The 10,349-nt window shown below is 42.1% G+C and overlaps 1 protein-coding gene across 2 annotated transcripts; it reads left to right on the forward strand.

The window, feature by feature from the left end:
- Positions 1-60: 60 nt before the first annotated feature.
- Positions 61-6,111, forward strand: si:ch211-132b12.7 (CLOCK-interacting pacemaker). 2 transcript variants are annotated; one of them, XM_028573434.1, is made up of 4 exons: positions 61-180; positions 3,168-3,350; positions 4,221-4,420; positions 4,675-6,111. In XM_028573434.1, exons 2-4 carry the CDS (start codon positions 3,176-3,178, stop codon positions 5,686-5,688), a joined length of 1,389 nt encoding a protein of 462 aa, XP_028429235.1. In that variant the 5' UTR covers positions 61-180; positions 3,168-3,175; the 3' UTR covers positions 5,689-6,111. The 2 variants fall into 2 exon arrangements, with proteins under 2 accessions (XP_028429235.1, XP_028429234.1); XM_028573433.1 differs by lacking the exon at positions 61-180 and adding an exon at positions 327-526.
- The last annotated feature ends 4,238 nt before the right edge of the window (positions 6,112-10,349 follow it).

Consider the following 10,349-nt stretch of genomic DNA (forward strand, 5'->3'; position numbering starts at 1 on the left):
TTTCATACAGGGTCGAATGACAACTTTTTTTTTTTTTTTTTTTTTTTTTTAACTTTTCGTTATAACGTCAAACGGCGGCTTCAAGCTAGATATAATTAACTAGTGCCCTATAGGGCACCAGAATTAACCACCAGGATTTCAAAACAAAAGTGGGGAGGTTTCCATTGGATACACGTTCAAGTAAGTAGGCTACTGACGTAGGACCGTAAAATCAGAATATTTTGAATTACGTTGAATCAAACTTGGTATATAAAATCTTTTGTCAGGTGTAAGTTTTATTTTGAAACCAAATATGATCTTCCTAATTCTGACTAACTTGACAGACATTGCCAAATCGCAACTCGCTGTTCACTGTACGTTAGTCTTATTATTTCACGGCATATTTGACAAAGACGGGGAAATGAATCATGCTTTACTGTAACTGACTGATCTAAACATGACACTGCAGGTTAACGTTAGCGTCGCTCAGTGCCTTAAACGTGCGGGAAACGACAGTTTGAAATAATTTGCTGTTTTACATTTGAAGGTAAGTTTTGCAGAGAGAGAATAATATGTAGCGTTAATCGTTTTGAATTAGTTATATTGTTAAATCTTTCTAACGTTAAAGCTCTCGCTCTTTTGTAATTTTTCGTCCACACGTGCCTGTCGACCTGTTAAAGACGCATAATGTCGTTTACATTTTGACCAACCACTTTATTATTGTGTGTTTTGTAACGTTAGCTATGTGATTGCGACCAGCGTGAGAGGAAGTGTATTCCATGGTTGAGTGTTACATAATAGGGAGGAGGAGGGGGGGTTGCTGCTCAGAGCCGTAGCCGTATATTGCTGTTTCAGCTGAGAGTGAGATGTGCTGCCTTCATGGAACCGCTGCCTCCAAAAAATATCCGATGCACGGGTTGAGCGTATGCAACTTGCCGAAACAAAAAAATAAAAATGACTGTTCCAGGACATTTTCTTTGAAAATGGAGACGTGATCTTTATCAAAGTTGGAGAGCACTGAAGTTGCACAGCTGGCAATAAAAGACAAGTAACTCATAAGGGAGAGCACGGAGCAGTATTGTCATTCAGAGTCTATAGCTAGCTGATCATGTCCCCGGTTGATTTAGCCACCCATGGAAGAACTACCTGTTCTTCTATATTTGGATTTGCATTTTGACCATGACCTTGTGGATGACACAGGAGCACACAAAAAAAGTAATTTGAGAAGGACTAATTGTAACGTTACCTGTAGAGAGCTGGGCGATATGGAGTAAATACAATTACGATATTTTTTACCAAATAGCCTACTGTCGAGATTGCAGCGATATTGTAGTGCTTTTGCAAAATATTAACACAATGAGTTTTGATACAATTACTAAGTGGGTAAAAGTGAATAATAAAACAGCTAGGTCTGGTATGTTTAAACATAAATGTATTGCGATGCAGCCTTTATATCGATGTATTGCCCAGCCATACCTGTGCATCGTAGGGTAACTTCCTGTCGTGTCATTTACACAGCCTCCTAAGGCACATGATTTAGAGTTCCATACAATATCAGATAGACTGAACCATGTGTGGACAGGATGTTCTTTAAAACATATAAACTCATACCAATGTTGAACCACATATCAACTGAAACCTTATTTATGTAGGCCTATTTGTTTATTTTGACGTCCCTACTCAGGACATTTATTTCAATTCTTAGACATTTCTCAAAGGCCATTAGCGACATGTAAGGACATGCAAAGCCCATTATAGGTTGCTACGCCTTTAAGATTGTTATGGGAATAAAATAATCTTTAACCCTTGTCTAAACAAGCTGCAGCAATCTTGTAAAAACACGAATTTACTACGTGCTCCATGTCTCTTCCTGTTAGTTTAAATTACAGCATTTTATTTGGGTAACCAGTGTAACAGGCTCTTTCTCTCTGTGGACTCAAAACAACACATGACCCTTGCTTTCCATTGGCTCCATGTAAATACACGTGTGTGCACACACACACACACACACACGTACACACATGAATGAGAACAGTGGGAAAGTTGTATACAAATGGGCTTATTTGTGATGTTTTTTTTTCTTTAGATTTCTTATGATCTTAAACTAAATTATATACATGTAGAGTTTTGGCACTGTGTCTGGTTTCCTGTCTATTCAAATATATGCAGTAGATATCCAAGTCCTTGTGGTTGACACAGGAGCACACAAAATTTGAATTTGAGGAGGACCATTGTAACGTTACCGGATTGCATGATTAAGAGTACAATACAATATCAGACAGATTGAACCATGCAAGGACAGGATACATTCTGTTCTTTAAAACATATAAAGCTATTCCTCTTGAGTACATGTACTCAGTATAATACTGTATACCTATAACTGCAGAAGCATCAAGGACAGGCTGATTCTGTTTACTCTACCGGTATATGCTAATATTAGGACTTATAGTTAACGTGAAACTGAATATTTGCATATATTCTCTGTAAGGTATTATTAATGGGTACGCACATTATGTCACCATGCGTAAGATGCCTGGGTTACAACCCCCAAAGGCAAATACACAGCCATTGTGGATTCACGTGGGGAAAGAAAACATTGGAAACACTATTTAAATGGTACAAAACTGTTGCGCAATCAACTACACAAATAGGTTAAGAAAGAACTCAGGGAAATGTTTTTTATACACTGCCCAGTATTAAAGAGAAGAGGAGCAACACGATACGTTTTAAAAAGCTATATAGCATTACCAGCACAGAGTGTTTTTATTGAAACTGTGTGCTTATGAAAAAGTGATGTCAGTGCATACCATCTAGTCAACTCTGTGGTTAGGCATTTCAATGATGGTACACTCAAAATGTGCATTAATTGCTTCAAGTGACACCAGTAGAAGCAAAAACACTGAAAATATTATTATTATTATTATTATTATTATTATTATTATTATTATTATTATTTTGCATCTAAAAGCATTTGAAAAAAGAAAATGTTCTATATGGATGGCCATTAGAGTCCGGATCCTATCCCAGCATGCAATGAGTGATCTGCAGGGTACCACGGGGCAGGTCACCAGTCCGTCAGAGTGCTAACACAAAGCTCTATCTCATGAGAGCAAAACATTTTTGTTTTTATGCTGTCAATTTCTGGCATTCAGAGACAATCTATCTACTCTCATGTATTCTCTTATTAGGGTCCAGTATGCAGAAAGAACAACCTTGCTTGCACGAGAGCAGTCCTCGTGCTACATCCAGCAAGAATGCTAAAAATAGGAGCAACAGTATGATTCTGCTGGCAATACGTGGTAATAAAGACGCAGACGACTCCAGTGGTACGGGCTCCCGCTGCAGTTCAGAAAAAGACTCCGGTTACTCTGGTGAGTAAATGTGGCAGAAATGTAACCAGACAATTTGCCAACTTTTATTCTCTTCGGCTATTTCCCATACACGCCCAAGTCAGCTCAGGCAGTGATATACTGTAAATGTAAAGCATGTTTGTCCCTCCTCTCTTCTCCCTTTTGTAAACATAAAGTAAATGTTTGCATATTTTAACATAAGGTATTAGTACACAGCAAGGTGGTATGAAAAAATGCCACAACAATGGCCCTTACTCACTGCTAGTACCAGCTCTGCTCGGCTCGGTTCGCCCACGGTGCCCCATCCTCCATTTTCCATTGCAGATTTAGTACCACCTCATGCGTGAGGCGAGCGTGGCTGGTCGTCATAGTGACGCCGCAGGAAACTGCCGTGACCTAACGCGACACACACACAGAAAGTTGAAGGTGTGTTATTTTTGATTCTCGGCATGTGGCTGTTGCCACAGCCAGAAGACAAATTTAGTTTCAAAAGAAGCTGGAGGCCGCAAAAAAAACCAATTTAAAAATGGTGGATTGTTCAGGACACCCCTGTCTGTCGCTAGCAATGATGACGCAGTGATTAGTGATGATTCTCTCTGACCAATCAGTAGTCTGCAGGTTTTCATGTCACCTTTTGGTATCGCCTCAGCTCTCTTGGGACCTCAATGGAGGTGATACTAAAAAAAGTACCTGTTAGCAGGTACCAGGTGCCTTTATCATAATGGAAAACCAAAACAGGTGAGTAGAGTCGAGGCAAGTCGAGCAGTTACCATGTAATGGAAAAACGCCATAACACTACCAAACTACGTCACAAAAGTTCAACTATCTCTTTGAGCATGTCTTTAGCTGTATTAGTCAGCATGTATTTCTTTTTACAACTTTTTTCTGCAGACGGCTCAGACTGGCACCAGACAGATGTGGAGGACCAGCGGAGCAACAAAAGCCAGTCCAGAGGCAGCGAGCATGCAGAAACTTCACAGCCAGGTCAAAACAAAGACATTGGGCAAGGGAATCCCGGGAATCCTACCCTGATGCCAGCAGGCCGCAAGCTTCCACCCATCTACATCACCAACAACATGGTGCTTAAGCAGGTAAGACAAGTGTAGGTGCAGACAGTGAGGTTAGGAATACACACTATTCCTCTGTTGAAAATGGTTCTTTTAAACTTTTAAAAGTGTAAAGGTAGGAAATGAGGTAGTGTGCAACAGTGCCCCTGCACAACATAGCAGGGATGAGAGACTGAGGCAAGTAGAGAGCTGAAATTAAATTAATGTAATACTCTCACTTATTTTAGTTGGAGTGATTATTTTCTGAAAAATTACTTTCTTCCTCCCTGTCCCACCAGCCGGATATGATCCAGAAAAGAGGTCAGCTGTCCTGGAGAAATGAAAACAGGGAAACCAGTAGTTCTGGTGCTGTCCATATGATTCTTTTCCAGCAGCCTAGTTTGTTGCCGGCCACCCTCAAGCAACAAAAGCCCTTGTCACAGATGTTCAATGTCACAGGGAAGAAAATAAATGCCGCTTACCTGCCGATTCTCAACTCCTACCCACACATTGCACCTCACCCCAGCAAGAAGCCACTTGATACATTTTCATGTAATGATGAATCCCAGAACCTGAGCAAGAGGGTGTGCACAGAACACAAGAGTGATGACACACCTGTGACCAGGAGTCTACCTGAGCAGCACCTTTATAAGCAACCCAAATTAGCAGTCTTAACATCTGAGCTGCCGTGTTCCTCTTCAACCAGAGATAGTCAATCGTCCTCCAGTCCTACTACTGTCCCCTTGAGCCAAACCTCCCCATCTGGGTCTGGTCTGTACACTACATCCTCCATCCTCACAACCAGAGATCTTCCAAGAAACAGCACCGCCAGTACTCGCCACCGGCGTTTCCTCAACACAGAAGAAATCCTCAGACAATCAGGTCTGCTGGACATTACACTGCGCACGCAGGAACTGCTGCGCCAGAGTAACGCCACCGAGTGGAACATTGCCCAGCTCCGCCAGCACACAGAGCTACTGTACCAGGCTGCCAGCAATCCCAGTGGCAGCCCGAGCGGCATCACAGCCTGGCAACATCTGCACCGAGCCATGGCTGAGTCTGGCAGCTACCCCAGCCTTAAAATCCTGCAAAATGTACAAATCCTGTGTCATCCAGATTCTGCCAGTCAACCAGTGAGTATTTCCACAGGTAAAGCCAATGGGCCACGAGCTGCTGAGAGCTCCGAGGTGCCGCCGTCTCGCCTTCTCTCTACTCTACCTGACCCAAACTCAGAACAAGGTAGGGAGCTCAAGGGCGGAGATAAATCTTCAGAGAACGTCACCTTTATGCTTCCTGACAGTTCTACCGGTTAGCACAATCTGCACTGCCTTTAAAGGGAGAGCAAGTACTCAGGGATATTTTTGGATTTTATGTGTGGCTTTAATAGTTTATCCCTGGTTATTTAAACCTAGTTTTATAGGAATTTTGCTAAATATCTCTGCAGGCCAATGGGAATCATACAATGACTCAATGTTAGTACTTATATGTACATGTTGCAGTACAAGTTTTGTTTCCAGTTGCCTAACATGCGTCACCAGAATTAAGTGTTCTGAAAGCTGATCCATTAATTCACGCAAGTGCAATTCAATTCCGAGGTACCATCTTATACTACCACTGCAGACTTTATAGAACCACACAGATGAGCAGAGGGTCACCGCTTATGAGTCACTTAAAGGATTATGTCAAAATAAAATGTGTTTACCTGGGAGGCAGAGGAAATTGGCGTACACACAGTATATGTAGTGTGCAACAGTGCCCCTGCACAACATAGCAGGGATGAGAGACTGAGGCAAGTAGAGAGCTGAAATTAAATTAATGTAATACTCTCACTTATTTTAGTTGGAGTGATTATTTTCTGAAAAATTACTTTCTTCCTCCCTGTCCCACCAGCCGGATATGATCCAGAAAAGAGGTCAGCTGTCCTGGAGAAATGAAAACAGGGAAACCAGTAGTTCTGGTGCTGTCCATATGATTCTTTTCCAGCAGCCTAGTTTGTTGCCGGCCACCCTCAAGCAACAAAAGCCCTTGTCACAGATGTTCAATGTCACAGGGAAGAAAATAAATGCCGCTTACCTGCCGATTCTCAACTCCTACCCACACATTGCACCTCACCCCAGCAAGAAGCCACTTGATACATTTTCATGTAATGATGAATCCCAGAACCTGAGCAAGAGGGTGTGCACAGAACACAAGAGTGATGACACACCTGTGACCAGGAGTCTACCTGAGCAGCACCTTTATAAGCAACCCAAATTAGCAGTCTTAACATCTGAGCTGCCGTGTTCCTCTTCAACCAGAGATAGTCAATCGTCCTCCAGTCCTACTACTGTCCCCTTGAGCCAAACCTCCCCATCTGGGTCTGGTCTGTACACTACATCCTCCATCCTCACAACCAGAGATCTTCCAAGAAACAGCACCGCCAGTACTCGCCACCGGCGTTCCTCAACACAGAAGAAATCCTCAGACAATCAGGTCTGCTGGACATTACACTGCGCACGCAGGAACTGCTGCGCCAGAGTAACGCCACCGAGTGGAACATTGCCCAGCTCCGCCAGCACACAGAGCTACTGTACCAGGCTGCCAGCAATCCCAGTGGCAGCCCGAGCGGCATCACAGCCTGGCAACATCTGCACCGAGCCATGGCTGAGTCTGGCAGCTACCCCAGCCTTAAAATCCTGCAAAATGTACAAATCCTGTGTCATCCAGATTCTGCCAGTCAACCAGTGAGTATTTCCACAGGTAAAGCCAATGGGCCACGAGCTGCTGAGAGCTCCGAGGTGCCGCCGTCTCGCCTTCTCTCTACTCTACCTGACCCAAACTCAGAACAAGGTAGGGAGCTCAAGGGCGGAGATAAATCTTCAGAGAACGTCACCTTTATGCTTCCTGACAGTTCTACCGGTTAGCACAATCTGCACTGCCTTAGTGTGATGGAATGCCTTCTCCAGGTAGGGAATGAGTCCTTACCCCAAGTGAAGGAGTTCAAGTACCTTGGGGTTTTGTTCATGGAGTTAGGGGACAATGGAGCGGGAGATTGGTCGGAGAATAGGCGCAACCGGTATTGCATTCAATCTATCGCACGGCCAGGACGAAAAGAGAGCTGAGCCAGAAGGCAAAGCTCTCGATCTACCGGTCAGTTTTCAATCCTACCTCACCTATGGTCATGAAGGCTGGGTCATGACCGTACAAACGATGCAGGGTACAAGTTTTGGGTTTCCTCAGGAGGGTGGCTGGCGTCTCCCTTAGAGATAGGGTGAGAAGCTCAGTCATCCGTGAGGAGCTCGGAGTAGAGCCGCTGCCATTAATTCAAAGGAGCCAGTTGAGGTGGTTCGGGCATCTGGTAAGGATGCCCCTGGGCGCCTCCCAGGGAGGTGTTCCAGGCACGTCCAGCTGGGAGGAGGCTTTATAAGACCCAGGACTAGGTGGAGGGATTATATCTCCAACCTGGCCTGGGAACGTCTCGGGATCCCCAGTCGGAGCTGGTTAATGTTGCTCGGGAAAGGGAAGTTTGGGGTCCCCTGTGGAGCTGCTCCCCCCAGCGACCCGGCATAAGGGAAAGATGGATGGATGGATGGATGGACAGTATATGTACTTCAGTGATGGTTGTTTCGCTGTCTCGCCAGACCAACTTCATTCAGGGAAAAGATGAATAAATCCATTTCCTGGTGGATAAATGTTGAGAAAATGGTTTCTTATAACCTGCTGTACTAGAGAGAGAGGGACCCAGTAGTCCCCAAACAAGGTGATGAACAAGATGGGTGCCTTCAAAATTTTACAGCTGATCCTAAAGGCTCCCAGGAAAATGTCACTTTAAGCAAACTCGTAGCAGTTGAGGCACAACTGGTCACTCAGTGCGGCACAGAAAATCTCCCTGTAACATCACAAACTGCACTAAACTGGACTGCTGCAAGGACTTCTATCCAAATGCTCTTCAACAAAGCCTTAAAAACTCTTTTTCACTTTTACTTTTTGCATTACCAGGGTACACAAGTTATCATATATTCATTTTACAAATACAGCACACATCTTATAATAGCGTAGGAATTCAAACACATGCTATGAATTCAACACAGCATCTCCAATATAATAATTAGTTTAATCATTTAGTTTCCTCTCATGCAGCAGCTTTGTTGTCCATTTTTACTTTAATGATATTCTGGGTTTTTTGCATCAAGCCTCTAATTCTTGGTGTTTATGTAGTCATCTGTTTTAGTCAGAGATAGAGCAAAGTTTAATTGTGAGTTTGAGAGAGTTTAAGTATAAAAATATGATGCCTAAGTGGTCATAAGCATGTGGTATGTGTATGATTTGTCATATATTTCTCTGTGCTTGTGCATATGACAGACATCACTGCCAGCAAGTCACAGATTTCTGAAATTTATAGTGTTTTTTTATACAGTGTATGCTATATAATTTTAAGGTATTTAAATAAAGCAATATATGAAGAGTAGACTTTGTCTGTGTGTCATATGAATCTTTTCAAATCTTTTCACATATTATCATATGTTTCTCCAATGAGTTCACATGGCCTTTAATTAATCCAGCTGCTACCATGGAAACTGAAGACTCATCAAGGTTGTGATGCACATGTGAGAAGTCCATGTGCTTGACTGTTTCCTGCTCCTGAAAACCATGAAAATAGTTTCCTTACCAGTTTTCTTTTTTCCATTGAGCTCCATGGTGACAGAGAAAACTCATATCTCAGGACTGCTTGACAAATCTTTTTTTAAATTTGGCACAAATGTTGACTTGGACTCAAGGATGAATTAGATTTGTGAGGTCAACGGTCACCTCACGAAATGCATTTTTGGCCATAATTAAAGAATTCCTATGCTAATTGTGAGAACATTTAACACAAATTATATAATGATTAAGTGATTACATTTCATATCCCAAAAGTCAACTTCACTGTGACAACACTTACAACTTTTCTGGCCATAATTCAACACCATAACTCAGAAACAGAAGGGGAGATTGTGACCATGTTTCACATTTGGTTGGATTCTGAATTGATGACACTAATCTTGGGTGTCCACCTTGAAACTGTGGTGACTGTCTAGATCTTCTGTGCTGCTGGGTTGAAGATGTGTTTGAAGCATCAATGTTTCTCCAAGAAATACACTTAATACCTTTTAAATTGTCTCAAAGTCTGCATTACGTATATAAGTGAACAGACATGGATGTAAACTGCAACTTGACTGGTTGGCAATGGCGTACAACCACAAGGTGGTAATTGTAGTTATCTTTTTGAAACAAAGGTGTGATTTTGTTATGACAAGAAATTATAATAAAATTAAAAGGTAACACTGTGCTTGAAGGTATCTACATAAGAGTGACATGACGGTGTCATGAATACATGACACCGTCATGACACATGATCCCTAACCCTAACCATAACTTGTCATGACAAAAACCAAGTGACACTTACTAAAAGGAGCGTTATGTCATAATCGTTCATGACTTGTTTATAATGTTTACGACACGTTCATGACAGTGCCATGTCACTCTTATGTAGATACCTTCAAGTAAAGTGTAACTAATTAAAATTCTAGGATTCTAGGATCCCTTGAAATAACAACAGCATTTTGTACAGTTATCAGTCATTTATTTTAGACTTGGCGATAGATTAGTTAAAATAGTCATCTTTTTTTTAATTCAAATTAAAAATCACTGCAAAAATATCACTTTGAAAAGGTGTTTTCAGTATGTTAAACACATTTTGTTCAGTTTTATTCAGCCTGGGACATTCACAGGAGGAAGCTGCTCTGAGAATTATTTCCTCAACACTAGCAGTGAAAGCCAGCATGAAATAGCTAAAGTCAATAAGACAAGGTTTGCGTGTCTTTGACCTTTGGATTCTAAACTTAAGAGAAGCAAAGGAAGTAATATCACAATCAATAACCAACCCGCTTAGTGCCCAATCGTAATTGTTGTAAAATATGATGCAGGAACAAAGAGTTTAGCATCATTTAATGTT

This window comes from Perca flavescens, chromosome 3 (assembly GCF_004354835.1).
Source record: "Perca flavescens isolate YP-PL-M2 chromosome 3, PFLA_1.0, whole genome shotgun sequence".
NCBI classification, from domain to species: domain Eukaryota; kingdom Metazoa; phylum Chordata; class Actinopteri; order Perciformes; family Percidae; genus Perca; species Perca flavescens.